Source organism: Buteo buteo, chromosome 17, assembly GCF_964188355.1.
Source record: "Buteo buteo chromosome 17, bButBut1.hap1.1, whole genome shotgun sequence".
In the NCBI taxonomy this organism is placed as follows: domain Eukaryota; kingdom Metazoa; phylum Chordata; class Aves; order Accipitriformes; family Accipitridae; genus Buteo; species Buteo buteo.
The window spans coordinates 30,519,138-30,547,137 of NC_134187.1; the positions used below are offsets into that span (position 1 = coordinate 30,519,138).

The 28,000-nt window shown below is 66.3% G+C and overlaps 4 protein-coding genes across 8 annotated transcripts; 1 reads left to right on the forward strand and 3 right to left on the reverse strand.

The window, feature by feature from the left end:
* The first annotated feature begins 1,226 nt into the window (after nucleotides 1-1,226).
* On the forward strand, nucleotides 1,227-5,696 carry COQ10A (coenzyme Q10A). The gene is made up of 5 exons (XM_075049682.1): nucleotides 1,227-1,374; nucleotides 3,450-3,593; nucleotides 3,671-3,863; nucleotides 3,946-4,047; nucleotides 4,186-5,696. Exons 1-5 carry the CDS (start codon nucleotides 1,301-1,303, stop codon nucleotides 4,351-4,353), a joined length of 681 nt encoding a protein of 226 aa, XP_074905783.1. The 5' UTR covers nucleotides 1,227-1,300; the 3' UTR covers nucleotides 4,354-5,696.
* On the reverse strand, nucleotides 5,670-11,422 carry CS (citrate synthase). The gene is made up of 11 exons (XM_075049681.1): nucleotides 11,224-11,422; nucleotides 8,766-8,813; nucleotides 8,549-8,656; nucleotides 8,402-8,467; nucleotides 8,187-8,318; nucleotides 7,913-8,101; nucleotides 7,554-7,753; nucleotides 7,149-7,278; nucleotides 6,958-7,059; nucleotides 6,675-6,884; nucleotides 5,670-6,557 (listed from the first exon to the last, which is right to left on the reverse strand). The coding sequence occupies exons 1-11, from the start codon at nucleotides 11,275-11,277 to the stop codon at nucleotides 6,387-6,389; spliced, it is 1,410 nt and encodes a 469-aa protein (XP_074905782.1). The 5' UTR covers nucleotides 11,278-11,422; the 3' UTR covers nucleotides 5,670-6,386.
* A 788-nt stretch (nucleotides 11,423-12,210) lies between these two features.
* On the reverse strand, nucleotides 12,211-15,825 carry CNPY2 (canopy FGF signaling regulator 2). 3 transcript variants are annotated; one of them, XM_075049688.1, is made up of 6 exons: nucleotides 15,591-15,825; nucleotides 15,062-15,186; nucleotides 14,646-14,761; nucleotides 14,099-14,296; nucleotides 13,720-13,816; nucleotides 12,211-12,769 (listed from the first exon to the last, which is right to left on the reverse strand). In XM_075049688.1, the coding sequence occupies exons 2-6, from the start codon at nucleotides 15,159-15,161 to the stop codon at nucleotides 12,726-12,728; spliced, it is 555 nt and encodes a 184-aa protein (XP_074905789.1). In that variant the 5' UTR covers nucleotides 15,162-15,186; nucleotides 15,591-15,825; the 3' UTR covers nucleotides 12,211-12,725. The 3 variants fall into 3 exon arrangements, with proteins under 3 accessions (XP_074905789.1, XP_074905788.1, XP_074905787.1); XM_075049687.1 differs by having other exon boundaries at nucleotides 15,624-15,824; XM_075049686.1 differs by having other exon boundaries at nucleotides 15,581-15,824.
* A 506-nt stretch (nucleotides 15,826-16,331) lies between these two features.
* Nucleotides 16,332-27,920, reverse strand: PAN2 (poly(A) specific ribonuclease subunit PAN2). 3 transcript variants are annotated; one of them, XM_075049685.1, is made up of 26 exons: nucleotides 27,798-27,920; nucleotides 26,698-26,998; nucleotides 26,000-26,169; nucleotides 25,685-25,805; nucleotides 25,514-25,591; nucleotides 25,088-25,355; nucleotides 24,504-24,846; nucleotides 23,865-23,961; nucleotides 23,158-23,277; nucleotides 22,865-22,984; nucleotides 22,663-22,791; nucleotides 22,286-22,485; nucleotides 21,724-21,863; nucleotides 21,274-21,380; nucleotides 20,689-20,787; nucleotides 20,117-20,193; nucleotides 19,450-19,591; nucleotides 19,045-19,182; nucleotides 18,287-18,346; nucleotides 18,049-18,139; nucleotides 17,813-17,970; nucleotides 17,545-17,688; nucleotides 17,159-17,338; nucleotides 16,933-17,026; nucleotides 16,646-16,843; nucleotides 16,332-16,566 (listed from the first exon to the last, which is right to left on the reverse strand). In XM_075049685.1, the coding sequence occupies exons 2-26, from the start codon at nucleotides 26,977-26,979 to the stop codon at nucleotides 16,532-16,534; spliced, it is 3,591 nt and encodes a 1,196-aa protein (XP_074905786.1). In that variant the 5' UTR covers nucleotides 26,980-26,998; nucleotides 27,798-27,920; the 3' UTR covers nucleotides 16,332-16,531. The 3 variants fall into 3 exon arrangements, with proteins under 3 accessions (XP_074905786.1, XP_074905784.1, XP_074905785.1); XM_075049683.1 differs by having other exon boundaries at nucleotides 21,724-21,866; XM_075049684.1 differs by lacking the exon at nucleotides 27,798-27,920 and adding an exon at nucleotides 27,538-27,719 and having other exon boundaries at nucleotides 21,724-21,866.
* Between the last annotated feature and the right edge of the window lie 80 nt (nucleotides 27,921-28,000).

A 28,000-nucleotide genomic window follows, 5' to 3' on the forward strand; every position in this document is an offset into this window, starting at 1 on the left:
CGCGGAGACGCGGCGGGAGGGGGAACGGGACGGGACGGGACGGGCCGCCGGGACCCCTTGCGGGGTCTGCGGCAGGGGCTGCGGGGAGGGCAGCCCGGGGGATCCCCGGGTCTCCCCCCACCCCGCTCCACCGGGCCACCCCGAGCAGCAGCATCCCCGAGGGCACTGCTGCTTCCCCCGGGCGAAGTCCTGCCCGCGGCCTCCACACCAGGCTGGGGCCGTGGGCGAGCATCCTGTCACGCTGCCCGGGCCTGGGGGCAAGCCCCCACGGAGGGAAGGAAGGCTGGCGGGGTCTGACTGGCTGGAACCATCCGCCCTGGGCGGCTGTGGCTGGTACTGGACCGTCGATCGCACCAACGTGCGAAAGCATTGCCCTGCAACCCCTTCCCTCCGCCGCACCGTCACTCAGGACTGGCAGGGCGGCTCGAAACCGGGACAGCGGATGGCTTGGTACCGGGAAGGGGGAGGCGGCTTTGCCTGCTCGCCATGCTGCTGCCAGATCTGCGCCTGCTCTCGCAAGCACCTGGGATGCGGTAAAGCGCTTCCCGCTCGCTGGGCTGTTTACAGGATGGGGCTGTCGCTTTACCTGCTCCTCAGTCGCTCCTGACCCCCCGCTGCCAGCGGGCAGGCTGGAACCCTGACCTGGCTGACCTGCATCCGTCCCCTGCTCACAAACAACATCGTACCAAGGGACCCGCCATGCCTCGCGCTGCGCCGGGCTGCACGGTTCCCGCCGGCACAGGGAATTCCCCGTTTATTGCCACCTCTGCTCTGCCCGGGGCAGGGGGGTAGGTGACGGGGCACGGCACCTCCCCATCCCTCGAAATACTGACCGGGGGGGGGGTACGGACAGGCACGGGCAGCATCGCACCGGCCCAGCCCAGCCCCGTTCAGAGCAGGCGGCACCGGGGATGGGGCTGTCGGGGGCTACTGGTATCGTCTGTTTGGACCTGTCCTTAGCCGGCTGTCACCCAGCCGGGAAACCAAGGTGATATGGCGGAGCCCGCGAGCAGCCGCTGCCGTCCCCGCCGGGGAGAAGGGAGCCGCGGCACCGGGCGCTGCAGGGAGAAGGCGGGAGGCCGGCGGGGCCGGGCCGAGACTACATCTCCCGTGGTCCCGCGCGCGGCCCGGACTACAACTCCCGTCGTGCCCCGCGCGGGAGGCGTTGCCTCGCCCCCGCTCCCCCCCGGGCCGTGACGCGAGCGGGCTCTATGGCGACGCGGTGACGTCGCGGGCGGGGTGAGAGGTCACGGCAGCGGCGCCGGTGCGAGGGCAGCGGAGCCGCGTCCCGGCCCCGGTCATGGCGGCCCGGCGGCTCCGCGGCGCCCTCCAGCTCGGGGCGCGGCAGCGGGCCGCGGCGGCCCCGCCGGGCAGGTGAGCGCCCGCGCCCCCACCGGGCGGCGGCACCGGGCAGGGCCGCGGGGCACGGGCGGCGGCGCCGGGGCGGGGGGACCGGAGCGGAGCGGAGCCGGGGGCCGGAGGTCATACAGGGCCCGGGGGCACCGGCGAGGGCCGCGGGATGGGGACCGGGGGGGGGGCGATCGGGGCCGGGAGCGCCGGGCGGGCCTGGGGGAGCCCCCCCCCACCCCGGAGCGAGCGGCCCGCGGTCCCGGGGGGGGGGGACCGGGGGGACACCGAGGGGGCCGTGGCGGGGCCGGGAAGGAGGGTCCGGGGACGCCCGCGGCCTCGGGGGGGTTCGGCGGTGCCACTGGCCCAGGGGTCACCGGCAAAGACCCCCGGGCAGGAGGGGAGGGGACTCGCTGCCCGCGGGGGAGCCCGGGGCCTCGGCTGGGGCCTGACCTTGGGGCAAACCCGGTGTGGGGGCGAGGGCCACCCCCCTGGGCGCGGGCGGGGGGCCGCGGGGGTCCGGGCGGGTGCCAACACCTTCTTCTTGGGTCGGGAGCGACGACAGTCGCATCGGCGGGTCGGGCGCCGGTGTCACGGTTCGCTCCGGCGAGCGGAGAGTCCGGGAGACCTCAGGCCACCCTGCTGTGTCCCCCGTCGGCACTGACCTCTGCGCCCGGCCGCGCTGCCAGCGCCGCTGTCACTCTTGCCAGCTCGGGGCCGGCACCAGGCGCTCGAGGACAAGGTGGCTCTCGCGAGCCCCAGGCAGCCAGCCTCACTGCCGGCCGGGTCAGCGGCGTGGGAGCGGCCGCGGCATTGTGCCGTGGTGCTGGTTTAGGTGCCGACTCTGCTGAGCCCCGTCATGGTGCATGTACGGCACCGAGCGCTGCCGGGCAGAGCTGCGGTGTGAGCATGTGAGGAAGAGGGGGATCGCCTCAGGGACCAGCGGCGCAGCCGCATCTGCGGGGTTCCAGCGCTCCTGGGGACTCCCGGCACTGTGCAGCTGAGGGCCACAACTGGGGTTCATGCAACTCAAGTGCACCAACTGTTCCCCTACGCCACACTGGCTATTCTGGGAGCTCGGGGGCTGCCAAATGCCCCAGGTGACTCCTCTTGGCGCAGGAACATCCCATGGCTCCTGGGAGAAGCGGGACCTTTCTCCCTGGGCCACCAGTCCTGGAGGAGAGCCGGTGTGACCTGCGTGCAGGCACATCTAAAAATACCCATGCTGTCCTGTGGGCATTGAGCGCTGCCAGTTACGGCTGTTGCAGGAAGGAGCCCCTGTGAGGCCAGCCCCAACCCAGAGCCCCACCAGCGCCAGCATGGTCAGGGTTACAGCCCGCCACCGCAATGCCGGAGCCGTCATCTTCCCGGTGCTTGGCGGGCACCGGCTGCCAGGGCTTGGCCTGGCGAAAAGCAGCTGAAGGAGCTGACGGTGGCACCGTGGGAGGACCCTGCTGCTGTTGCCACAGCTCCGGGGCTGGGCGACATGCCACCCCAGACCCTGCTGTGCCTTTGGGGCTTAGCCTCTCCTTGAGGAAGTGGCGAGCGTTATCCCTTCCCACCGACAGCACCAGCACCATCTGCGCCACACCTGAGGGATGAGATGGGGCCAGGGTGGGTCACGAAGGAGGGAGAAGGTCTGGGCTGAGCAGGGCTCTGTGCTGCCGCTGGAGCCCACAGTGGGGCTGGGGTGGAGCTGGGGAGGGGCAGCGGGGGGTAACGGGCAGTTGTCCCCGCTCCGCTGCTCCGGATTAGGTGTCCCTGAGGTCAGGTTTCCCTGCCCTTCCTCCTCTTGCGCAACAGCAGCCCTGGCAGCAGCCCTGGGACAAGCACTTGGACTTCCCCGGCCTCTCCCCGCCAGCTTGCGGCCCTCCCTGGGCAGGAGGGCTGAGGCTAGCCACGGGCGCCTGCTTTGTCTCCGATTCCCCCCCTACTCCGGGACCAAGTCCCATCCTGGGAGGAACATGGGCAGGTCTGGAAGGGGCCCAACGTCATGGTCATACTGGGGCAGGGGGCCTGCCCCACTCGGGTCAGCGGCTCGCTGCTGGCTCCGCTACCTGGCGCGGTGACGGTTCCTCCGCTAACGCCTGTCTCCCGCCCAGGCATACGGCCCTGTGTGGCCTCCGGCTCAGCCGGTTCGGCCGGCCAGCCAGCGGCACCGAGTGGGAGCCCCGGACCCAGCCCAGCCGGTCCTTCCTCAACCTCACCAACAAGCGGAAGGAGTACTCGGAGCGGCGTATCATTGGGTAGGTGCAGCAGCTTCCCCGCTGGCCAGTTGGTGAGGTCCCTGTGGCCCCGGCTGCAACACCTGCTCTGCCCCCAGGTACTCCATGCAGGAGATGTACGACGTGGTCTCCAACGTGGAGGACTACAAGAACTTCGTGCCCTGGTGCAAGAAGTCGGTGGTGGTCTCCAAGCGCTCGGGCCACGTCAAGGCCCAGCTGGAGGTGGGCTTCCCGCCCGTGGTGGAGCGCTACACCTCCATTGTCACCCTCGTCCGCCCCCACCTCGTCAAGGTGAGCGTGGCCCCGGTGCGGCGGGCGGACCATCCTGGCTGACTCCTCGGGGCCCCCCTGACCGGCCGCTCCCCCTCCCCAGGCTGTCTGCACGGACGGGCGCCTCTTCAACCACCTGGAGACAAACTGGCGCTTCAGTCCCGGAATCCCCGGCTACCCCCGCACCAGCACCGTGGATTTCTCGGTAAGACCCTGCTCTGGGCAGGACCCAGCCGTGAGGCCCCCGGGGAGGACGGGGGAGACAGACGGTTCCTGCTGCGGAGACCTGCCCGTCCGCCGCCATCCCTGCTGGGGGCTCACGCCACCCCCCTCTCCTCCCCAGATCTCCTTCGAGTTCCGCTCCCTGCTGCACTCCCAGCTGGCCACCGTCTTCTTTGATGAGGTGGTCAAGCAGATGGTGGCAGCCTTCGAGCGCCGGGCGGCCAAGAACTTCGGTCCCGAGACCCGCATCCCCAGGGAGCTCATGTTCCACGAGGTCCACCAGACGTGAGGGCGGCCTGGCCACCATGGACTGTGCCAGGGCCCCCGGGCCGCCCACCCTGCACCCTCCCTCCTAAATATTTATTTGAGTGCATCTCTGCTGCCGTTGCCTCAGCTTCCCTCCCGGCCCTGGGGGGGGCAAGAGGTGATGCTCCTGTGAGCACAGGGGGCTGCCGTGAGCCCCCAGCCCCACCGCAACGCTGCGGGAGCTGCGTCCCAGCACTGGACTCCCTGGTTTTGTAGCTGATTTTGGTTTTAAATTTTGTTTTAGTTCTTGGGAGCTCTTTCCCCCCCCACACACCTCCTTTTGTTCCTTTTAAGTCCTCGGCAAGACCGGAGGGTCCCAGCGGTGGGGCAGCTCCTGGGCCAGCAACCGTGCCTGGGTGAGGCAGCAAGTGGCCAGGGAAGGATGGGGGCCAGCTGCTGGGGGCCCCCTCCTCCCCCAGCTCTTTCAGGAACAAAAGGGAAGGAGAAAGGCGCAGGGAGGAAACCCTCCCCTGCGCCCCGGGAGCGGAGCTGCCTCCTGGCCCCTTGCCTACAGCCACCATGGCTGGGCACCGGGGCCGAGGGACCCCCGGCAGCGCCCGCTCTGCCACCAGACCCGATGTCGCACAGTTTGCACAAGTCACACGCACAGGGTGGGGATAGGGCAGCTTGTGCTGCCCCCCCCTCCACCCCCAACCCCTTGCAGCCCCAGCACCCGCTGCAGGCTGAGGTGCCGGCACTGCGGGGACCAGGATGGCCCGTGGCCCCCACCATCCCCAGCGTTCCTCTGGTTCCGGCTCACTTTTCCTTACCTTCAGTGGGGAAATGTGGGGGCCCTCCAGCTCCACCAGGCCAAAATGCCCACCCGGGGGAGGGGGGCAGAGGGTCCCTGAGCTGCCAGTCCCCAGACCCCCAGCTCCCCCCCGCTCCATCCCCACCACCGAGGGCACCCTGGCCTTGCTGCCTAAGGAAGGGCTTTTATAGGCCAATAAAGAGCATTTTTCAAGGGTGAGCAGCTTCCTGGTCCTCATTTGGCAGCCATGGGAGAGGGGAGCTGGGGCAGGGGAGGCCTGTGTGCCGAGACCCCACCCGCAACTCCAAGCCAGGCTCGTACCTGCAGACACCACTGAGCCTGGCGCTGCCAGCTTGCCAAGGGGCCAAGTGGCACTGTGCCAGCCCCAGCAGAGCCAGAACAGGGCCTGGGGACACGGGGCAGCCCCCAGGCAGGGTGGGGGCACCATCCCCTGACCCACCCCCCGCTAAATCCAACAGCAGAGCACAGCCCAGGGGTTGGGGTGCTGCCCCAGGGGACCTTGGGGCCAGAGGGAGGGAGGCTCCGGGTTTGTTAATAAAAACATTTATTTTGCATTTTGTCGTTGTTTGTACAGAAGTGCCCAATACCTGCGAGTGTCCGGGGCTGGCACGTGGCGGGGGGCCAGCTCCGGCTGCCGGGGGCATCGGACAGGGGGGGTTCACACAAACACAGGGCGTGGGCTGGGGAGGAGTGTATCGAGTCCCTGCTTCGGGGGGGGGGGCTGAGACATTCGTTCTTCGTCTGCTGCCCCACGGGGGGGGCCTGGACACGAGTCTGGACTGAACCCCTCTCAGGGGGGTGGGGGGGGCGGAGGGGTGGCTGTGGTGGGGAGGGGGGGGTAAATGTGCCCCCCACAGCCTCGCCAGTGCTGCCCCCCAGGCCCAGCAGCAGAGGAGCTGGGGGGCTCCCAGTGTGTGCGGTGCTGCTGGGGCAGGGTGAGGGTGCAGGAGCCCCCCCGCCTTGCCGGGGCAGAGCTGGGGAGGGGGCTCCAGGGTGGGGACAGCCTAGATGGGGGGCAGGGAGCAGAGGCGTGGGGTAGAGCAGACCCCAGGGCTGCCTCTGCCCCCTCCCAGGGTATCAGGGAGGGAAGAGGAGCTGCGGGGGGGGCTCCGCTCACACCACAGGAGACCCACGGCCGATGCCCGAGGAGGGGGGGGTTCAGTGCCGAGTCCGTCCAGGGCCCGGCACGGCAGCGCAACGTTCCCTGGGGAGCAGCGAGCCACGGCCCTGTCCCCGTCCCTTCTTTACCCAGATTTGTAGCCCACGAGCTGCATGAGGCCCTTCGTGCTCATGGACTTGGGTCTCTCCAGGGGGAAGCCCAGCGCCCGGCTCCAGATGAGCTGGGAGAGGACGCCCAGGGCCCGGGAGACCCCAAAAAGCACCGTGTAGTAGTTCATCTCCTTCATCCCGTAATACTGCAGGGGGAAGAGGGGGCCCTGTTAGGGCAGGGCAGCCCCGCAGGAGGGGGCAGCCAGGACCCGCCACCCCCTCAGGGAGCAGTGCTGGGGCAGGACTGGGACCCCGGGGCTCACCTGCAGCAGCACCCCGCTGTGGGCATCCACGTTGGGCCAGGGGTTCTTAGCCTTGCCCTGCTCCAGCAGCACATTGGGGACGATCTTGTAGAGCTGAGCCACCAGCTTGAACATGGGGTCCTTGGGCAGGTGCTTGAGGGCGAACTCCCGCTGGCAGGTGTAGCGGGGGTCCGTCTTCCGCAGCACCGCGTGCCCGTAGCCCGGCACCACCTACGAGGACACGGGTCAGAGCCCGGCACCAGCCCAGCCCCAGTCCCTCGCTCCCAGGCAGGGCCGGACTCACCCTGCCCGAGTTGAGCGTGTTCCAGATGAAATCCCGCAGCTTCTCATCCGACACCTCCTGGCCCAGCTCCTTCTGCAGGTTGGTCAGCCAGAGCAGCACCTCCTGCGGGCGCGGCAAGCGGAAGAGGGGGTGAGAACAGCGGCACGCAGACGGACAGACAGACGGGCAGACGGACGCGTGGAGGTGCCCACCTGGTTGGCGAGGCCGTGCAGGGGCCCGGCCAGCCCGTTCATGGCCGCGGCGAAGGCGAGGTACGGGTCGGAGAGGGCGCTGCCGACCAGGTGGCTGGTGTGGGCGCTCACGTTTCCCCCCTCATGGTCACTGCAGGGGCGAGGGGCTACGTCAGGTCTCCCCCGTCCCCACCGAGGGCCCCCACAGCTGCGGGAACACCCCCCACAGCAAACACCCCCCCCTCCTGTGATATACCCAGAACAGCACAGCCCTGCCCCGGGGCTGCCCGTGACCCCACACCAGGTGCCTGGTGACACCCCCAGAGCAGCCCGGGCATGTCCCAGGACCTGGCCCCATCCCTGGCCCCGGGGCTGGGAGCAGGGCCAAGTCCCTGCCTGCTCCAGCTGCTCCTCCCGGCCCCGCACCTGTGGATGGTGAGGTAGAGCCGCATCAGCTCGATGAACTGGGGGTCGGTGTAGCCCAGCATGTTGGTGAAGTTGTGGGACCAGTCGAGGTTGGGGTCGATGGCCCCGATGCTGCTGCCCTCGCGGTACAGGTTGCGGTAGATCTTTGCGGCGACGCAAGGCAGCTTGGCGATCAGGTCCATGGCGTCCTCGTAGACAAACTGGGACAGGCGGGGTAAGACGGGGCGGCTGTCCTCCCCGGGGGGGCTTGAGCCACTGACCCCCCGCACCCAAATCTGCACCCACACCCTGGCCCAAGCTCAGAGTTGGGGTGGCTGAGCCCCCCCCACGCCACACCGGGGCGCCTGGTCCCCCCATACCTCCCAGTACTTGACGCGGTGGATGCCCTCAGCGTAGGCGCGAGCAAACTTGCTCTCGCTGTTGAGGGCGGTGATGGCGGCGCTCAGCTGGGACATGGGGTGCAGGTTGGTGGGGAAGTTGTCCAGCATGGTCACCACGTGGGATGGCAGCGCGGCACGCCGGGCCCACTCGCGGGAGAGCCAGCTCACCTGCAGGGGTCAAGGGGGTCTGAGCTGCAGGGCAGGGGGCTGGCAGACCCCCCCCTACCCCCTGGACAGACCCCCCACGTGTTACCTGCTCCTGGGTGGGCACCTCTCCAGTAACCAGCAGCCAGAAGAGCCCCTCGGGCAGCGGCTCCTCTCCCCCTGCGGCTTTGGGCAGCAGCTTCTGGCACTCGGGGATGCTGTAGCCGCGGAAGCGGATGCCCTAAAGAGCCCGGCACAAGCGTCAGCCGCTGCGGCGTCGCCCACCCGAGGTGGGTGCCTGAGCAGGGCAGGGTCAGGCCCTACCTCATCGGGATCCAGCACGGAGGTCTCGTATATCAGGCCCTTCATGCCCCTCATCCCGCCGTACAACTGGAGAAGGGCGGAAGGAGGTGGTTACTGGCTGCGGCACAGCCCAGCAGCCCCAGCGTGGCACAGCATCCCCCCACTCACCATGTCCACCGTGATCTGCCCGATGGCCGTGCTGCCATGCTGCTGCCTGAAGCTCTTGACTTTTGCCTGCTCTTTGGGGATCATGCTGGCAAGGACGTCTTTCAGGTTCTGGGAAGAGGGGAGGGGGCCATGAGCCCTGGCACCCATGGGGGGGCCAAGCACATGCGCCCCCCTGCCAGCACCAGAGAGGGGTGACAGGAGCGGGGGCTCCTCTTACCGTGGCGGCGCTGGCGTGACGGGCGGTGAAGAGGACGCACGGTGCATTCTGCAGAAAAGCAAACACAGGGACTCCGTGTTACCTGGGGAGAGCCCTCCCGTGCATCCCGGCTGCCCTGTTTTGGAGGGGTGTAGCCATACAAGTGGCCCCCCTCCCCCCCACCCCCGAAGCATCCCCAGCCCCCCCCGGAACGCAGCACAGCTCCCGTAGCAGGAGCCGCCCCGTGACTCCCGTCTCACAAGGACGCTGCGCCCGGCAGCCACGGCGGCTTCCCTCGCCCACGCGTGCTGGAGATCAGAGCCAGGCAGGTTCAGCCGGGCCAGGCGGCGCAGGGGGGCGGCGCGGGTCCCCTCGGCGCTGCATCGCATTCATTCACATCACGCACAACGCCGGCCACGGCCAGAACCGCTGCAGAACCGAGCATTGCACCGAACAAACCCAGCAGTGGCAAACGCGGCCGCATTTCGCTTCCTGCTCTGCAGAGCGCGGAAGTGGCCGGCACGAGTGAGCTGGTGCCGCCGGCAGAGCCCTGCCAGGCCAGCACCGCTGCGGTTTTCCTGCACTGGGGCTCGGCAGGCGCTGGGGAAACCGATCTTTGTTCCTCGCCCGCGCGTGGCAGCCGTGGGGACTCCGGCCGGCGGGAACACGCTGACGCAGTCGGGAAGCCCGGGCCTGGCATCACCCCTTGTCCCTGCCCGCTCTCCCTGGCAACACCCTGCCCGTGGCAGGGGACACAGGGCTCGCCCATGCCCGAACCCACTCACAACCACCCGGGTGGGCAGCAAGGAGGGACAAAGAGGGCTGGGAGTCACACGGGGTCACCGCCGTGCCGAAAGGCCGCATCCACACCCGGCATCCTGTGCCTTCCCCCGGCAGAGACCCCCGGAGCCGGGGCCAGCCCCCGGCGTGGAGCTGTGGCAGCGCCTGCGGCGCAGCCAGAACATGACTCGCTTTTTCCACTAGCTCCCGGGAGGGACGTGGAGGGGGGGGGCCAGTACCGCAGTGAGCCCCGAGCCCTGTGTACGGCCAACCCAGTGCCCCATGAGCCCCCAGCCCGGCCGGGGGCACCCCGACACCCCGAGCGTGGCTGGAACCATCCGTCCGCTCAGGGCGACTGCGCCGTGTCCCCCCGCAACAGGCGGCACCTGGGAAGGGAAAATGCCGGCGGGAACAATGGAGGCGGCAGCGGGAAGCCCAAGGTCAAGGCGGCCGCTGCTGTCACCGCAGGGGCCCCCACCGCACCCCGTCTCACCCCGTCCACGGGGCACCCGCACGGCCCATCCCATCCGGGCCGGGCTGTCACGGAGACGCCACTGGCTCAAGGTCACACGTGTTGGTGGTGACACCGAGCACCAGCTGACGGGGCTGGGGCAGACCCAGCCGCTGCCGGACCCTCCCGGGTGCCCCTGCTGTAGTTTAGGGGTGCAGGAGCCCCCCCGGGCTGTGCCGGCCACGGCTCGGCAGAGGAGCGGCCGCGGTGCAATAGCTCAGGCCGCGGGGAGGAGGAGGAGGATGGCGGCAGGACGGCGGGTCGGGATTAGGGCGCAAGCCGGCGGGGTGGCCCTGGCTGCGGGGACACCGGGTGTAGCGGCCCCCCCAGGCGAGCGGGGCCAAGTGGGGCACAACAACACACCGGGCCAGGCCCCGGCTCCCAAAATAACGCCCGGTCGATAGAGACGCCGCAGCGGCCCTTACGAAACGCCGGGGCCGCGGCCAAGGCAAACGGGCGAGGGGGGGGGGGGACACCGGGGCTGCCCCAGCCCTGCACCGGTGCTCGGTCCCCCCCGGATCGCCCCCCCCCAGCACAGCCCCGGGCCGGACGGGGGGTCCCCTCGCTGTGACCCCGTTGCCCTCTACAGCACGGGGCCGCTGGGGAAGGTCGAGGGGGATGGCACAGGGGGGGACCCCCGCCCCCCCATCCCCTCACTGCCGGTGCCGCCCGGTGGGAGCCCCCGGGGCTGGCGTGGCCGCCCCCCCCCCGGCCCCCACGCTGCAGCACAGCCCCACAATGCAGGGCGGGGGGGGGGGCAGCGCGCCCCAAATGGGGGCTGCAAGAGGGCGGGGACCCCCAGATGGGGGCTGCAGCCGCGGCAGAGCCCCCCCGAGGCGCTGGCAGGGCTCGGAGCGTCTCCCCCCCCCGTCTTCCAACGGGGCCGGGCTGCCGGCCGGGACCCCCCAGCCCCGACAGGGCAACGGCGGGGGGGGGGCACCCCGCCCCGCCGCTGGTTACGGCCGCTACCGGCGGAGGCGGCGCCGGTGCCCGCGCCCACCACGTGCTGCTGCTGTTACTGCTGCGGTGGCGAACGGCCCCGCGCCCCCCCCACACCCCCTCCCCCCCGCTGCCGCCGCCGTGCGGCCCCTTTAAGGCAGCGCCCCCCCGCGTCGCCCCTTTTAAGAACCGGCCCCCCCGCGGCGTCGCCCCTTTAAGGCGCGGCGGGGCCGGGGCGGGCGCCCTCACCTTGGGCCCGCGGAGGCGCGCGGCCGCCCGGCTGCCGGCGGCGAGGAGCGTCATGGCGGCACCGGGGCCGGGGCGGGTCGGGACGGAGCGGGGCCGGGCGGGAGCGGGGCCGGGGCCGGGACCGGGGCCGGGCGGGAGCGGGCGCGGGGCCGGAGCGAGCGGCGGCGGCGGCGGCGGCCGGGGGTCCTCAGAGCGGCGGGCGGGGCGGGGCGGGGCGCGGCGCCTCGCTGTTATTAGCATAGGCCCGCCCCCGCCCGCCCCCTCGGGGCCGAGCGGCTCGCCGTTGGGCGCGCCCCGCACCGCGGGGCGGGGATAGGCAAATGAAGCGGCGGGAACGGGGGGCCCGGGCTATAGGTGGCCGAGGCGTTCGCCTGATCCGGGCCTGGGGTGGGGTGAGGCGGCGCCCCGCCCCTTCTCGTGACGTCACCGCCCGCCGCGCGTGACGTCACGCCGCGGCGTCACACACACACACCCCTCCAGGCGCGTCGGTGGTTCGGTGTCGCTCGGCTGCGCTGCCTGGCAGCCCCGTGACGCCACCAGGCACCCGGCCACGTGCTATGAGGTCACCGGGGCCCGTGACGTCATCCCGCACTCAGCCGCAGGGGCTCGAGGTCGCCCTGTGACATTGCCCCGGCTCCCCGGTGACGTCAGGGCTCCGGCACAGGGGGCGGGGCTCGGCCGCGGGTGACCGTCCCCGCTGACCCCGGGGCATTGCCCCGCTGGCCCCGGGGCGGCGGCACCAGGGACGGGCGGTGGCCCGGGTTGGGCGACGCCCGGGGGGGACGGGACCCCCGCGGCGCCCCCCCGCGGCGACAGGTCTGCCGGGACCGGGAGACGCGGGCCCATCGGCGGCTGCCGGGGTGGGGGGAACGTGCCACGGCAGATGGACGCCGAGCACGAGGGAGCGCGAGTCGCCAGGGACACGTGGGGGACACACGGGGGACACCAGCGTCTCCAGCCCTGCCCGGGGTCCCACGCCACCCCTTCCCCACGTGCACAGGAGCGAGACCTGCCCTCGGGTGGGCCCACGACACGGCTGCCGCACAGCCCCTTTATTGCCTGCAGCAGGGAGGGGGTTCCCAAAACTGGCCCCGGACACCCAACCACCCCCCTCCCCCGGTGCGGGCGGCTGAGCCCCAGTATCCCCCGCTGTGTCCCCCGGCAGCGGCTGAGGAAGAACCCGGGCTGGCAGTGTGCCCGCAGGAACGTCCCAGCAGGAGCGAGGATGCGGCCCTGGCCCCCGTGGCTGCCCCGTCAGGGAGCAGAGCCGGCGTGCCGGTGCCCCCGGCACCGCGGCTGTAGCGGACGGACAGTGAATAAATAGGATGAGAGCACCAGTAGGGGTGAGGCGGCGTCTGTGCCGGCTCCGGAGCCACGGTCTTCCCCGGCACGTCTGCCCATCCCAGCGGGGTCAGTGGGGACGAGGTGAACCAAGAGGTAGGGGACGGCCAGAGGGAGCCCGGTGCTGTCCTGGTCCCGCGAGGCCACCGGGACCGTCTGCGTCACAGCTCGTCATGTGGGATGTGGAGCGCGTGGTCGCACAGGTCTGCGGTGGCAAAGGGTGCTGCTCTCAGGATGCAGCAGAGCCCCGTGGGACCCCTCCCCAGTGACACATCCTTTCCCACTCGTCCCTGGCCACCACCTGCCCGCAGCGTGGGAACAAGCCATGCACAGAACGCTGGGGCTGGCTGGAGCCGTGACCCATGCCGAGGGACACCTGTGCTTCCCCTTCGCTTTGTTCTGTGGTTAATGAGAAACGCGGCTGTTTGGACAGAGCTGCCAGCCTGGCCTCTCCCTGGGTCCAGCACCCGCAGCCAGCCAGCAGAGCCGCATCAGCCCCACGCAGGCAGGTTGCAGGCAGCAGGTGCCTGGCTGGGGACAGGCTGAGACACAGGAGCAGTCGGCAGCGCCGCGAGACCCCCGAGACCTCCCTGGGGAAGGAGCATTTCCCCCAACGCGTGTGCCAGGTACAGAAGGGACCCACCCTGGCCCAGCCCTGCAGTACAGGTAATGAACGCGGGCCACGTTCATTAATAGGGAAGCACAAAGGTCGTGGCGTGCCCTGACCCCAGCGTTTGCGAGCTGGAAATAGCCCTGCGGGAAAGGAGATTAGCCCGGCCATTGGCTGCACGAGAAGCCCCATGCTGGTGCGGCCAATGGAGCCGGCGCAGCATCTGCCCTGGCTCGGCCCCAGGCAGCACACGCCTGGCCGGGCAGAGCATCCAAAAAAATCTGCAGGCAGCTCCAGCAGGCAGCAGGATCCAGGCGCTGGGCTGGCAGTGCAGGCAGCGAGGAGGCACACCCCAGCACTGGATTGCCGGAGAGGGGCTGCTCTGCGGGATGAAGGGATGCCAGGATTTCGGGGATGACTCGCAGCTCCTCTGTGTTCTCCCTGCTCTGGGCTGGTAGCTCCTGCTGTCTCAGCACTGATGGAGCAGCTACGAACCCCTGGGCATCAGAAGAGACCCCTCCCTGGGAAAGCCCAGCCCGGCTCACCCGTCCGCTTGCTGCAAAGCCGGTCCTTGACATTGTCGGCCTCGTGGGAAAGGAATTCGATGAGTTCGTCCTCATACTCCTCAGCGATGCTCTCACACTGCAACAGGAGCCACCCGTGGATCAGACAGCAACCACGCAGGGCCAGGCGACGCCAACAGCACCGGGGGGAGCCCAGAGCCAGGCCCGCGCCCACCCACCCCAGCCCAGGAGCAGCCTTCTTCCCTCCAGCCCCAGGAAGGACCAGGGAAGGGGCCGGCAGCTGCTGGTAGGACCAGCTCATCCCTAGAAGGGCCGCAGCTGCCCAACACAGCGGGTACCACTACCCAAAACCTCCACCAAGCCCCAAGAGCTGCCACAAGGGCCTGGTCCCTGCGCGCACCGCAAATTTCAGGCTAGAAGCCACGTCTCCATCGATTTTGACCCCGGAGAGGTCCATCTTGGTCCCATCGTGGGAGATCACCCGGACATAACTCTTCCGGTGTGTGGACGGATCCACTTTTTCTCCATATTCCTTCATCTTCTCACACACCCGCTCCAGCAGCTCCGTCAGATGTGCCTCTGACCTGGCGTAGGGCACCTGCAGCACAAGATCAGCAGGGTCAGGCCTTTGAGTGTGACAGCGGAACAGGAACGCCGGGCCAGCGCCTTTTCCCAGGAGCACAGAGAAAGGTTCAGACATCTCCATGGATGCCCTGGGAAAGCCGTGGGGCTGCGCTAGTGATAGGCAGTGGAGGAAGCTGAGGAATGGGAGATAGGGCTCAGCCAGCCCATACAGAGCACCCAACATGGGTATGATCCCTCCCTCAACTCCCCCAGTCTTCAACACGCAGCTGCTGGCCCCGGTCAGGCCAGCCCCGCTCTGCCGCAGCCTCCACCCGACCTCCTGGTGCCGCAGGCAGGTAGGTGCCCACTGGGAGACGTCTCACCTCCACGACTGACTGGCTGCCGTCGGGGTTGATCCGGAAGGAACCCATCTGGATGGTTTTCCTGGGGTCGACCTGGGCAATCTCCCACTCCAGCTCATCCACCAGTGCCCGGCACGCTGTGGGGGGACACAGGCGTCAACAGCCTGGAGCTAATGGCATTGCCTGAGCCCACACCTCAGCCCCTGGCACTAACAGACCTGCGGCTGCCCAAAGCTGCCAGGAGTAACCGGTACTGCTGGTAGACGGGGACGGCAGGACTGTAGGGAACAGGTCCCTGTGGTGCCCTGTGGCCCTTCAGGAATGTCTGCCTGTCCCCAAGCAGGGTGAGCACAGGTGGGCGGCAATGGCTGCAGGACAAATGGGTCCCAACCACCACCCCATCTCATCCCATCCCATTGTGTCGCGTCCCGCCGCACCTCCGCAGTGCAGGTCCTGGCTCCGGCGGGCGCAGGCAGTGGGGAGCAGCGCAGCCAGGGCCACGGCCAGGCAGAGCGCGGGTGGGATCCGGCCCCTCATCCTCACGGCTCCGCTGCTGGGCGACCTGTGGGCACGGGCAGCTCCAGCACTGGTGGCCCTTGTCCCCCCACAGCCTGCTCCCCCCCCGGCTCCCCCAAGGCCCATCCTCAGCGGGGCCCCGTGTCCCCTACAGAGCCCCACTGTCTATAGGGCTTTGTCCAAGGCGTTCGCCCCCAGACCTCCACTGAGCCCCATCCCCTGCTGGGCCCGGCCGTGCCCCGGGCCCCCCCTACAGAGCCCCCTCCCCTACAGGGTCGACCCCAGACCCCCCTATAGAGCCCCCTCCCCTACAGGGTCGACCCCAGACCCCCCTGTAGAGCCCCCTCGCCTACAGAACCACGTCCACAGCCCCCGACGGCGCCCCCTCGGCTACAGGGCCGAGCCCAGATGCCCCCCCCCCTCAGAGCCCCCTCCCCTACAGGGCCTTGCCCGGAGCCGCGGGCCCGGCCGAGCCCCCAGTACCGCGCCGCTCTCCCGGCCCGCTCCGCCAACCCCGCCGGCTGCCCCGGGGCTGCCCGCGGCGCCGCCTGTCCCGGTGCGGCCTTCCACCCGACCCGCCGCGGCGGAAGGCCACTCGGAGAGGGCGACGGCCGAGCCGATCGGGCCGACGGAGCCGATCGGACCGGCCGGAGCGACTCGTCGGCCCGCGGCGGGGCCGTCCCGTGCGCAGGCAGCGCCGCGGGCAGCCCGCGGCGAGTACCGAGGGCCCGCGGCGATGCCAGGGCCCCGTCCGCGTGGCGCTCGCCCCCCCCGCGGAGGCGGGGCCTGCGGTGACTCCGCCCCCACGACCGCCCCGGCCCCGCCCCTCGGACCGGCGGCCGCGCCGTGTCCCCGGTGCCAGCCCCCATCCTTCTTGCTGTGTCCGCGGTCCCGGCCCCGGTCCGGGTCCGTGTCCGGCTCCACCGTGCCGTGCCCCCGGTCCCAGCCCCGCTCGGGGCCCCGCTTCTTCCTGCCGTATTCCCGGTCCCGGTCCCAGCCCCGGTCCGGGTCCGGCTTCTTCCTGCCGTATTCCCGGTCCCGGTCCCAGGCCCGGTCCGGGTCCGGCTCCGCCGTGCCGCGTCCCCGGTACCGGTCCCTAAGCCCGCGGCCCCGGAACCAAGGAGGAGACGGCGGCGCGGGTGTCCGAGGCTGTTTTATGAGGGCGCCCGGGCCGGCGGGCGAGCAGGGGGGCGGAGGAGCAGTGATTGCCGGTACCGGCAGGGAGAGGGAGTCCCGGGGCGCCGGGCCCCGGGGGAGGCCCGGGGAGGGGATAGGGGGTCGGGCAGGGTTGGGGACAGCCCCGTCCCCGCTGCTGGTTCCAGTTCCACGTGTGTCTGCCTCCCGCGGGGGGGATCCCGGGGCTGCTCCTCGCTGGGGGACGTGGGGTCCGGTCACAGGGCCAGCACGGGGGGGTACACGGCCCCATCTGCCGGAGACAAAGCGGGGTGAGGGGGCGGCGGGGGGGCGGTGGGGGGGGAGTATGGGGGGCTGTAGCGTTGCCTTACGCTTGGGGCTGCTCTGGGTGTCGGGCTCCGGCACCTTCCAGTCCATCTTGCGCCCCTTCTCGTAGAGGCCCTTGAGCACCTTGCGGAAGTCCTCGGGCTCAGCACCCTGCGGGCTCAGCTCCAGGTACTTGCGGTAGAGCTGCAGCGCCGTGCGCGCGTCCTCGATGCTGTCGTGGGTCTCCCCCTGGATCTTCAGGTCTGGGGGGAAAGCCCAGGTCAGGGAGGAGGGGGGCTGGCAGGGACCCCCCGCTCCTGCCCCTGCTGGATCTGAGGGTTCAGCCACTGACCCAGGAAGTACCAGGCGAGGAAGCGCAGGGAAATCATCCTCTTCCTCGGGATGTGGAACAGGTAGACGGTGTCGATCACCTGGTCCTTGGGCACCTGGAAAGCAGAGAGGGTCCTGCTGCCGTGGCGGGGGGGAAGCCGCCGAGCCCCAGTGCTGCCACCAGCCTCCCAGCCCCACCCTGAGACCCCCACGCCTGGGTTGAGGGAGGGGAGGCTCCATGCTGTCACCATCAGGTTGATGACACGGAAGTCCTTCTGCAGCCCATGGCCCACAAACTTGACTCCCACATCGATGAGGAAGCGCAGCTTCAGGTAGGTGGATTTGAGAGTGGTGAGGTGCTTGGAGGAGATCTTGGCATCCAGGTCCCCCGGCTTGATCCCCGAGTATTGGGTCAGGTAATCCACTACCTGCGGAGACCAGGGCCCATGGAGGTGGGCTGGGAGGGCTGAGGGGCAGCCGTGGGGGTCTGCCCCCTCCCCAAGTCCCCTGCCAGCATCCCGGGGAGGGTGCTGCCATTATTGTGGGTGCCCCTCTGTGGAGTGGGAGGCAGAGTGGGTCCATGTCTTCCCTGCGGGGCTGGGGAGCTGCGTGAGGCCAGGCAGGAGCCCCATACCTGCTCTTGGGTGGAGATATAGTCGTCAATGAAGGGGACGCCCTCGTTAGGGCCCTGGCCGCGCACGCACGTGATCCTGGCCACTGACATCTGGCTGGGCTTGATGGTGGACTTGGTCCCGTCGCTGCGAAGCTCGGCCTCCTCCTGCAATGGGTGAGAGGAGAGCTCGGTGATCAACAGCTCCTGCAGTCCCCATGGGGACCAGGCGCACCCAGAGGGGCTGCCCCTGCACCCCAGCAACCCCTCCACTGCCATGGGGAGGCCTGACCTCATTCAGCGTGACAAATTCGGCGTCCAGCCCCACCAGGTCGCCCGCCTGCGGCATCTCGTTCAACATGAGGGGGATGAAGGTGGCGTGGCACTTGCGCTGCTTGCGAGCCAAGGAGGCCTCCGCCAGCAGCACGCTGGCTTCGATCGGGTTCTTGACTGCAGGAAAAGGGGAAGGGAAATCAGCTGCGAGCCAGTGCCGCTGGCCATGCAGCCACTTCCACCCCAGACACTCACTGACGAGGTTGTACTTGGCGTTGAGGTTGCGCCGGGCGTAGTACAGGATAGCCGGCACCTTCCAGCTCATGTCAAACTGCACCGCCTCGCACTGCAGGGGAGGGAGGGACAGTGCAGGGGCAGCCTGGTGTGGGGCTAGGTGCTCCTGTGTGCAGCAGGAACCCCCCCCCTCCATGGGGTCCCCGCAGCCACGGTCTTGCGTCAACACAGGGCCAGTGGCACGGCCCCGAGCGCTCACCTTATCCACAGGCTCAATGAGGAAGTCGTTGAAGAGATACCACTGCTGGTGTGTGACTCCCTGGGGGGAGAGGCAGAGGCACTGCCTTAGGGGCCCCCCCCAGGCAAATGCAATGACTCCTCTACCCAATTACCAGGGAAAGAGGGGTGTGACCATGCCATGTGGGAACTCCCGCCCTTCCTGGGACACTGTGGGGAAATCCCTGCTGGCCTGGGTGGTGACAATGCATACATGAAGCACTCAGGCTGGACAGGCACGGTCCCTGCCGGACTCATAACCACAACCCCATGGAGATGCAACAGATAAGAGACAGAGATGCAGCCTTGACACACTCTGGGAACTCCTGGCTTGGGCATCTCCACCATACAACAGGATTGCCCAGCCCAGCCCCCTTTCCTCGGGAAGGGAGATGACGTCCCAGCCCTTACCTGGAAGCACAAGGACAAGCTGGCAATGTGCCTGTGACCAGGAGGAACCAGCCTGAGTAAGTGTGGGAAGAGTGCTTCTTCAGCACTTCCCTCCCCGTAAGGTGCGTGAGCAGCACTTAGCTGTTTAGGGCTGCATGGCACATTCAGCCAAACACTCAACACTTGACTAAGAGACCCAGGAATGGGTCTGTGAAACAACCCGACCCCGGAGCTAGCCATGGGCGAGAACCCCTCGGCAAGACAGGACTTCAGGGAAGCAGGGCTGCTCTCGGCAGCCTGTGGGTACAATGGCTGTGGGCAGGAGAGCACCCATCCCGCAGGGCTTCTCACCTCCTTCCTTTGGTGGTAGGTCTCTCCCACTTTGATGTGCCCCACCAGGCTGCCCCCCGTGCGGGAATCCAGGATGTGGACGACAGTGGCCATTAGATCATAGACATAAACCGACTCAGGGTCATCAGTTGGGCTCAGCTGCAGGAGGAACCAGTCCCAGGGAAACATCTGAGCCCCGGCTGTCAGCCAGGCAGCTCCCAGGCCTCCAACCCAAACCCCAGAGCTCAGACATGCTGTCTCACCACCAGCCCAGAGGTTTCCATGGTCACCCAAGGTGTCTCCGAGACAGCCTCATTATCTCTCGCCCACACATGCTCAGCAGAAAGCAGTTCTGAACCAGTTCTGCTCCCACAGCCCCACGTGCGCAAAACCACGTAGCCCCAGAAGGATCTCATCAGCCTTTACCTCATCACTCTCACTCCAGTTGCAGACATCTAGCTCCTTGCTCTTGGTCAGCCTCATCTTGATGGCGTGAGGGATCCAAATGTTCTTCAGTTCCTCCACAGAAGGATACGAATGCCCTGTGTTGGGGTTCCCCAGCTCCTTCCTGCACGGAGAATCATGGAAGGCCAAGTTGGAGGGAGTCACGAGATGTCGTCCAGGCCAACTTCTCCAGGGCAGGAACCCCGTCACCCCACCCACCCACTTGCCAGCCTATTCCTGAACCTTCCGCAGGACAGATGGGGAAACCAGAGCTGCATCACTTCCCCACAGCTGCCTAGAGCAGGGCCCTGGGAAAGGCGGTCAGTTAATGTTGGCCAGAAAGGGCCGATACATGGTCCTTGGTCTTTTGTCAGTCTGAAAAGGGAAGGGGAATGAGAGCTGGGGGCTTAAAAATGGGTCACAAGGTGGATCACAAGGGTATCTGAAGGAGATGCTGTGCAGAGCGCCCATACAGGGTCACAGTCTCAGAGCAGCAATGAGACTGTTCCAGTTCAGAGCCCCCGAGGAGCCACAGACAGATAGATTATCAAATTATCAGATGAGAAATGGCCCTGAGCTCTCCAAGGCCCAGAGAACAACCCAGAAGGCGTCACTGCTCAGAGTCGCCACCCCAGGAACGGTCACCTACCACTCTCCAAGAGAGATTTCTTTGCCTTTGGTGATCTCAAAGCCTCCTCTCTTCATCATGGCTCTCTGAAAGGCATACTGGCAACGAAACACAGGCAAGCATCAGCGCAGAGTGACAGGCTGGGCTTGGGAACACGTAGGTGACAGCCAGGCCAGAAGTGTGGAAAAGACAGGGACTTTTGAAGTCGGTGAGAGGGAAAAAGACAGCAAGGGAAACCCAACTGTCCACCCACTCTCTGCTGGGCTTGTGCTCTGGGAAGCAGGCACTGCCTTACTGCTCCTAGGTCGTGGGGGACTGGGGAAATGAAAGAGTGACTCTACTGCAGTCCCGTCAGCTTTGTCCTGGCAGGAGATCTTGTCTTTTCCAACTCCAAACGCATGGCTCATGCTACAAGCATGACCAAATACCATCATGTCCTCTGTGAACAAAGTAGGGTGATGCTCAGGTGGAGAGCAAGAGACTGTTAGAGACAGCGAGATCAGAGTGAAAACACCTCCGCAGAACTGGACACGCAGCAAACCCCATGTGCCAGGGAGAACAAGCCTGCTTCTGCCCCAAAGTGTCTCCCCCACCTCAGCCTGTGTCTTCCAGAAATCTGCCTCCTTGGAGCTGTTCACCTCACAGTTAATGACCAGGACGTCTGGCAGGCAGCGGATGTTCCGGGTCTGGACCTGCAGAGAGAGCAGGAGATGGAAGCCGGGCAGCACCAAGAGCCCTAGAGAGGTTCAAAAACGGATTTGGCACGTGCTACCCTCTTCCCTCCTCCAACGCCTTTGCCTGCAGAGCTTCCTCCCCACTGCCTGGCCGGGTTCCTGGTAGCTGGGGGTACTGCAAGAACAACTGAGGGAGGGAGCAGGTGTGCTCAGCTCCTGGAGGGGGGGTTCCCTCTGCCCCCTACCCTGAGAGGATTCAGCTGGGATTCGCATGACCCGTGAGACATATTCCAGTGCTCACACAGTCCAGGAAATACCCCAATTCATGCTGGCTCGCCATCCAGGCCAGGAACCGAATCTCCAGCATCTGCTCAGGAGGTTCCCCACTGACTAATGGAGAAACTGCCCCCACTCAGCCAGTGGCACAGGGCACTCACACCCTTCTCCCACACCCCCTCGTAGCCTGTGAAGTGTGACATGCTCGCACCCCACTGCCAGGCTCACCGTGGGCTGGTACTTCTCACAGTTCTCACACCAGGCTTGTGTGTTCTGCTCCAAGCAAATGCTTCGCTTTAAAATTTGGGCAAACTCATAATCTTTGACTGGCTTTTCTGAAGGAAGAAAGGAGAATAACGTCACCTTCCAACACACAAATCTTTACCAATTTAGCTCAGCCAAACCTCTGGGGTTTTCCTCACAACCACCAGCAAGAAGGTCCACCCCCAAATCTGCCTTTCTGTAGCCAAAAGCTCGGCGGGTTAGAAACCCACCACTAGACCTTGGCTGCTGGGTCTGCTGTAGCCCAGGACAGACCACTGCAGAAGCTCCTCACTGCAGATGTCTATCACCTGGAAAAGTCACGGCCGGATAACAAACCCCACCCGGCCACTGAAATGCAGCAGCATTAAACATGCCAGGCCCTGCCCTGCCCACCTGCCCGCCCCTGCCTGTTACCAGTGCTCTCAGGGTAGGAGAGGGTGAAGAGCAGCGTGGACGACACGCGGACCGTTTCCTTGCCACAGCGACACATGCTGCAGTTCTCCATCTCGCAGCTGAACAGCTGCCCGATAACCGAGTCCCCTGAGGACCCAAAGCTGCTGGAGAAAAAGAGCACCAGGGTTAGCAGGATCCCGGCAATCCCTGCAGAGGGGCTGGCTGGTATGGTGGGCTGAGCACTGGGACCCACACATCTTGGGCTGCACAAGGGCCATTCAGGGCCAGCACCCAAATTCCGGCAGCTCTTGGGGAACAAGCCATCGGGCTTCCAAAGCCAGTGCCCTCTGCACAGCCCCAACCCGCCAAGCAGCAGGGCTAGGCGTAGAAGGGACAGAAGTTCAGCACGGGGTTCAAACCCTGCTGTAGGGGTAGCCTGCAGCTCCACGTGTTCCCACGCAGCCCTCAGGGCAGACATGAGTGGCAAGAAAGCTCCTTCCCGAGCGATGGATGGGGCCCCTGGGAGCCAGTCCCCCTCTCTGTTTCGATTACGCCCTGCCCTGTCCCCTGGCCAGGGACTTACCTGCTGCCAGCACCCCGATATGCCTGCGGTCCCTCCTGCTCCTGGGTTTCCTGGTGCAGCTGAGTAAGGATGAAACGGTTCCAGCTCTGAATCAGCCGCCCCAGGTTCACCTTCCCTGTGGCTTCGTCCGAGTCAGCCAGGATGAGCCCCAGCGCTGAAGCCTCTGGGATTGTGCGGAAAGCCCGCAAAAAGTTGCTTCCCTGGGGATGGGGCAAGAGCAGCATGTCACCGAGGTCAAGTGACAGGAGTTTCCATGCTGTCTGATGCCATCACCCGAGGACCTGGCACCACCCGGCTCCTGCTCCTCTGCGATCTCTCTGACCCTCCCAGGCAGCCCAGCCCACTGGCCTCATGTCACGCCTGGGCTCACCACAAACCTGGCAGGGGTCTCCTCGGGACAGGTCCAGCATGTGGAAGAGCAAGCCTAGCTCACAGCCCAGGCAGAACTCCTTCTGGCACAGGTGGTTCTGGACCAGGCAGCGGACCGGCTCCAAGAAATACAACACCTGACAGGGACGGAGCAGTCAGGGGAGGTCCTGGGGGCCACAGTGGCCTGGGCAGGGCTGGGGCATCTCCCACCTGGATCATGCAGTTGCAGTAGGCATTGGGGATATGGGGCTCCAGGCCCGCAAACAGCGTCTTGTTGTAATGCTTGAAGTCAAAGTCTTCCAGCCCCAGCTTGGAGTATTTGATTGTGACCTGAGCAGAGACACAACATGTTAAACAGACACCTTCCCACAGCACGGGACACCGGCGCAATGCCTAGGTGCTCCCCACGGAGACATGGGCAGGTGCTTGGACCCAGGCAGGTCCTTCACTCCAGACAAGCCCAGCCTGGGGCCTCCCAGCCCTGTGCCCTGGAAGGCCACTACCTTTCTGTACTTCTTGGCCACCATGTAGAGGTGTGGCTCCTCTTCCCGCCCAATTGGGGACTCGGGGACTTGGCTGAAGCTGTCAAACTCGTTGTCCGTCTCTTTTAACCGATAGGGAATCTGCAATGGGTAAGAGAAGGGAAGAACAGCTGAACCCTGAGGTGAAGAGAAGCACCACATGCTGAAACAATCAACTCCTGGGCTTTCCTGCCTCCCCGAATGAGCAAAGGAATAAACCAGAAAGGAGCGGGGCCCTCCCTTAACCTGCAGGAGGCCTCCACACCTTCCTTCTTACAAGGGACTTATCACTGTGGGGAAACTACAGCGGTGCTGCGGGCAAGGGCGAAACACAGCAGTGTTTTCCCAAGGGCGAGGGACGTGCCATAAACCTCCAAACCGGACAGCTCAAACCTTCCCTACCACAGAGTAAGTTAGCGATACTGGGATTCTGGACCAAGGGGGGAGACTCCAGCCCTCCTCCATGGCTGGCTCACCCGCTGACACTGCTGTCACCTCCAAACTATACACCTGCCTCCTGCAACACCCCAAGCCAGAGAATTTAATCTCTCACCCCTGTCCCGAGCCCTGCAGAAAGCTCTGAGATCATTCAACATGCAGCAAGAGCTCCATCCCTCCCCGAACTGCACACATCCGCTGCTGGCCGAAGTACCCCATGCCCCACACAATCCCCTTCTGAGAGCGGGTACCTGGTTGCGGAGCTTGGTCCTTGGGTTTGGGGCATAGCCAATGAACCCCACTTTCTTCATAGTGCGCAAAATTTCAGGATCTACTGGAGGGGCTCGCCTGCAAAACACACCGCAACTCAGAGGCTGCTCTGTTTGACAGCATCATTTAACCAAGGGCCTTGCTTGGTGTGCTCAGGGACGCAACCAGCAGGTCATGAGGGTTTCCCCCACTCAGTTCTTCCCCCAGATTCATTTTCTGTCACAACAAAACACCTGGGCTACGCCAGAACACGGCAGCAGCACTGAGCGCAGGTGTCTTCAGGACAGGGCTCAAGCAAACAAAAAACAAGAGCTTCTGCACAGGCAGAATGCAGCCAGGATCCCACCAGGATCTCCCCACCAGGAAGACAGAGGTTTGACCATACTCTACCATCTTCAGACCTGCCGAGTCACGGCACCTTAGTGGTTAAGCTCCACCACGGGGAGCTTATATTACATTTCACAGGGCACTGACAAGGAAGGGCAGCACCAGCCACGAGGTGGTGGAGCAGGGGGAGCAACAGAGCTGCTTTCCTGTTCCCAAGACCCGGGGAAGGAGAGGAACTCTGCTGGGGCCAGCTTTCCCATGCTGGTTTTCGCTGGGAGAGACTGGCAAATTACCGGGGTGCCGGGGCAGAGTTGGCAGCAGGCCAGTCAGAGAGCAGGGTGTCACTGGTCAGCGGCACAGGGATGAGCGAGAGTGGCACAAGGTCCTGGTTCCAGTCCAAGTGGGGCAGCGTGTCCACGATGCAGGGCAAGGCAAAGTCGGTCTCCCGGGAGTAGGCATTGAAAGTGACCTCTGGGGAGTCAGCCCAGAGGTGGACGCACCCCTCCGAGTCGCCGAAGGCCAGGGCCTGCTTGCTGGCCGAGACGTCAAAGGTCATGATCAGGGGCCCAACGGTGTTCACGTGGAAGATGTCAGCGGGGTTGGCGAGGCCGGTGGGCTCGCAGAACTGGCACTGACCTGCGTGAGAGGGAAGCACGGAGCAAAGTGGCACCAGGGAGCATGTAGGCAGCCAGCACACAGTGACCCAGCGCACCTCTCGCTTACAGGGCCATTTGAACTGGCTGGACATAGGTCGAGAGCACTCGGCCAACTCTATCCCACTGGAATTTGACCCTGAGCCTGGGGGATCCTGGGACCATTGCCCCACTCTCACCAGGGGAGCAGAGCCCAGCCAGGCAGGAGATGCGGCTTTGCCCACCTGTCTGGGAGATGATGGCCAGGCGGGAGGTGTAGGTGGGGATGAAGCGGAGGAAGAAGGGGTCGATGTGGACCTGCAGCGGGGTGGTGGCCCGCATCATGCGCAGGTCGTACACCTTCAGGAAGCGGTCGCAGGCGAGGCCGTTCATTCGGCTGGAGAAGCCGCAGGTCACCAGCAGGTTCCCGTGGACATCAAAATCAGACAAGCTGCCCGAGTACGCATCAAATTCGTGCTCTACCACAAATGTGCGCAAATCGCGCAGGGAGACCTGGGAGGGCAAGATGGAGGTGCTGGATGCCACGCAGGCAGCTGCCAGCTACTCGTGAGCCCCTTGAGCTCTGGGAAAAGCTCAACACCAATTCCAGGGTACCCCAGACAGAAGCCGAGCATCAGCAGGGCTGCCAGGTAGGATGGGGCTGGCATTACCTTCCCTGAGGTGTGCCCACAGAAAAAGAAGCGGTTTGATTGCCTCATGATGGTGATGCCAGGAACCTCCACAGTGTACTGGGAAGGAGGTAGAAGAGTGGGGTGAGCAGGGTTGAGTCCCAGAACAAAGCACCTCCCCACAGCAGGGTGTAGCCCCCAGCCTGGCTGTACCTTCTGAGTCTCCTGGACTGTGTTGAGGTCTATCTCAATGACGTGGTTCTGCAGCCCACCAACGAGCAGCGTGCTGCTGTCCGTCAGCAGGAGACTGTGCATGTCCTCAGACTCATCCATGCTGTGGGAGAGGACAGCCCTCACACTCCTGCCCAGCTCAGGGAGGCAGTGGGGAAGGGGGTGGAGGATCTGCCCTCGCCCTCTCCCACATCTAGCCTTTACACAGCCAGCAGAGGGGCTGGGACCATCTCCCCCAGCACAGGGGCACCTCATGGGGCCAGCACGACCCGCCTGCTGCCGGGGGAAGGCACTCACAGGTAGTCAAAAATGATGAGGCCTCCCCGGGACATGTACTTCAGGTTGGTTTTGGTCAGAAAAAGGACACCGTTCTCCAGGCTCTGGATCTGGCGGATGTCATCACTGCTGTTCACTTGGAAGGAGGAGTATCGCTCCAGCGTCGGGCCAAAGAAAGAGGTGGCGTGGCCCTAAAACCAGCCAGGGACAGGCTCGTCAAGACCTGCCCCAGCCTCACTTGGATGTGACACAGGCAAATGCTGCTTTGCCCTGTGCCAGCTCCCTGGCAGAGACAAGCCATCGGCTGCCTTATGGCCTCAGCCAGCCTACAGGGTGGGGGGCTTCCTGCCCCCTGTGTGCCCCAAACTGCGGAAGACTGCTCAGGTTTTTCCTTTTCAGGCAGATACATACAGACACAAGTAATGAACCGAAAGCTCCAGCAGCACCACACACCAGGACAGTAAAGTTACTTGGGAAACACCAAGAGGCTCATGCTCCAAGACGCATCAACCACCTCCAGGCAGAAGCTCTGCACGGGTGCAGCACAACCCTAGTTTGAGCAGGACCCTCCAGCTCTGCCCAACGCTGAACCACTCTCCACCCACAGCCAGCTTGCCCCCAGCTGGTCGCAGCAGGCAGGTGTCGGGCTGCGAGAGCAGCACAGCCAGCCTGGCTCAGGCAGTGACCCTCCCTGCCCCGCTCCCAGAGCAGGCACCTACCCCATGGTTCCCAACCCACAGCATTTCTTCATGCAGGTCGAAATGGGAGACAGAGACGGGCACCCCCACTTCAGAGACGGCGGTGTGCAGCTCGCTGTACATGCCCTCCATGAGGTGCACCGACTCTGGCACGGCGATACCCTCTAACGGCACCCCCTCAGGATCCAGCTCCACGTTCTGCAGCAAGCTGGGGTTGAGATGGGGGTCCAGGACAGGGTCCAGTGCGGCGTGGAGGGGGGGAGCATACTCGGCAAGGGAGGGGTCAAGACCTTCAAAATTCATGGTGAAAACCAGCGTCTCCCTTTGAAACAGAAAAGGAACTAAGTTGGTCAGTCAGAAACACCAGGGCCCTCTGATTCTTGGAATCGGCAGCAGAGGCCCGGTGACTCCGAGGGATGGAAAAGGCAGCTGGAATCTCCAGTGAGTGTAAGGTGCAGCGCTCCTGCCAGAGACACCGGCAGCACCGAGCCCACGCAGGCAGCGGGGCCTGTAAAGTCCCTTCCCCAGGACACACTCAGAGCCCCGTCACGGCCGTGAGCCACCAGGGAAAGGAGCCCGCGGCAGCCCCGTTCCCGCGCTGGGATCAGCCCCAGTGCACCAGGCAGCCTCCCGCAGGAGCCGGACCCCCACTCGGGGCTGGCTGCTGCCGGAGCTCGGGCCACCGGCCGGGCTCCCACTGACCACCCCACCCCGAGCTGACCCCCACCGAGTGCACGCACACACACACACACACACACACACACACACACACACAAACACAAACACCACCTCCCCCGTGGGAGGCACCGGGCCAGCTCCGCACCCGCCTCCTTTATCTCCACAGACCGACACCGAACCCACCGGCGGTATCGGCTGCCGCAGACCCGCAGCCGTTGGCGGCAAGGCCGGGCGGGGCGGGGTAGGGCAGGGCACGGGTGGCGGGGCCCAGGCCCGGCCCGAGCAGCCGCCGCTGCGGGGCCGCCGCTCTCAGCACCGTGCACCGAGCCCCGAGCCCGGGGCCGCTACCCACAACCCCCCACGCTCCGGCCAAGCATCCCACAGTGCTCCGCGCCCCGGGGCGACGGCGGCCGTTACCCACAGCGCCCCGCGCCCGCCGTTACCGAGCAGCGGCGGGCAGAGCCCCGCCAGGGCCGCAGTCCCGGGCTCGTCCCGCTGCGCCGCCACGGCCGGGCCGGGGCCGCCACCGCCCCTCCCGCCGTCGCTATAGCAACCGCGCCCCCCGCGCGCCCGCCTGGTAAACAGGCCCGCCCCCGGAGGAGGCGGACCAATAGCAGCGCGGAGCTGAGGCCGCCGGCCAATCAGC

What these genes read in the sequence shown, in the direction of transcription:
- COQ10A (XM_075049682.1), top strand. Translation starts at nt 1,301, where the DNA reads ATGGCGGCCCGGCGGCTCCGCGGCGCCCTCCAGCTCGGGGCGCGGCAG. An exon ending in GCGGCGGCCCCGCCGGGCAG is followed by an intron (nt 1,375 to 3,449) that starts GTGAGCGCCCGC and finishes TCTCCCGCCCAG; the next exon opens with GCATACGGCCCTGTGTGGCC. An exon ending in CCAGCACCGTGGATTTCTCG is followed by an intron (nt 4,048 to 4,185) that starts GTAAGACCCTGC and finishes TCTCCTCCCCAG; the next exon opens with ATCTCCTTCGAGTTCCGCTC.
- CS (XM_075049681.1), bottom strand. Translation starts at nt 11,277, where the DNA reads ATGACGCTCCTCGCCGCCGGCAGCCGGGCGGCCGCGCGCCTCCGCGGG. An exon ending in GGCAGATCACGGTGGACATG is followed by an intron (nt 8,468 to 8,548) that starts GTGAGTGGGGGG and finishes GCCCTTCTCCAG; the next exon opens with TTGTACGGCGGGATGAGGGG. An exon ending in AGGTGCCCACCCAGGAGCAG is followed by an intron (nt 8,102 to 8,186) that starts GTAACACGTGGG and finishes TGACCCCTGCAG; the next exon opens with GTGAGCTGGCTCTCCCGCGA.
- CNPY2 (XM_075049688.1), bottom strand. Translation starts at nt 15,161, where the DNA reads ATGAGGGGCCGGATCCCACCCGCGCTCTGCCTGGCCGTGGCCCTGGCT. An exon ending in GCAGCCAGTCAGTCGTGGAG is followed by an intron (nt 14,297 to 14,645) that starts GTGAGACGTCTC and finishes CTTGTGCTGCAG; the next exon opens with GTGCCCTACGCCAGGTCAGA. An exon ending in GCTTTGCAGCAAGCGGACGG is followed by an intron (nt 12,770 to 13,719) that starts GTGAGCCGGGCT and finishes TTGCCACCGCAG; the next exon opens with ACCTGTGCGACCACGCGCTC.
- PAN2 (XM_075049683.1), bottom strand. Translation starts at nt 26,979, where the DNA reads ATGAATTTTGAAGGTCTTGACCCCTCCCTTGCCGAGTATGCTCCCCCC. An exon ending in TCATTGAGCCTGTGGATAAG is followed by an intron (nt 18,140 to 18,286) that starts GTGAGCGCTCGG and finishes CCTCCCCTGCAG; the next exon opens with TGCGAGGCGGTGCAGTTTGA. An exon ending in ATATCTCCACCCAAGAGCAG is followed by an intron (nt 17,339 to 17,544) that starts GTATGGGGCTCC and finishes TGGTCTCCGCAG; the next exon opens with GTAGTGGATTACCTGACCCA.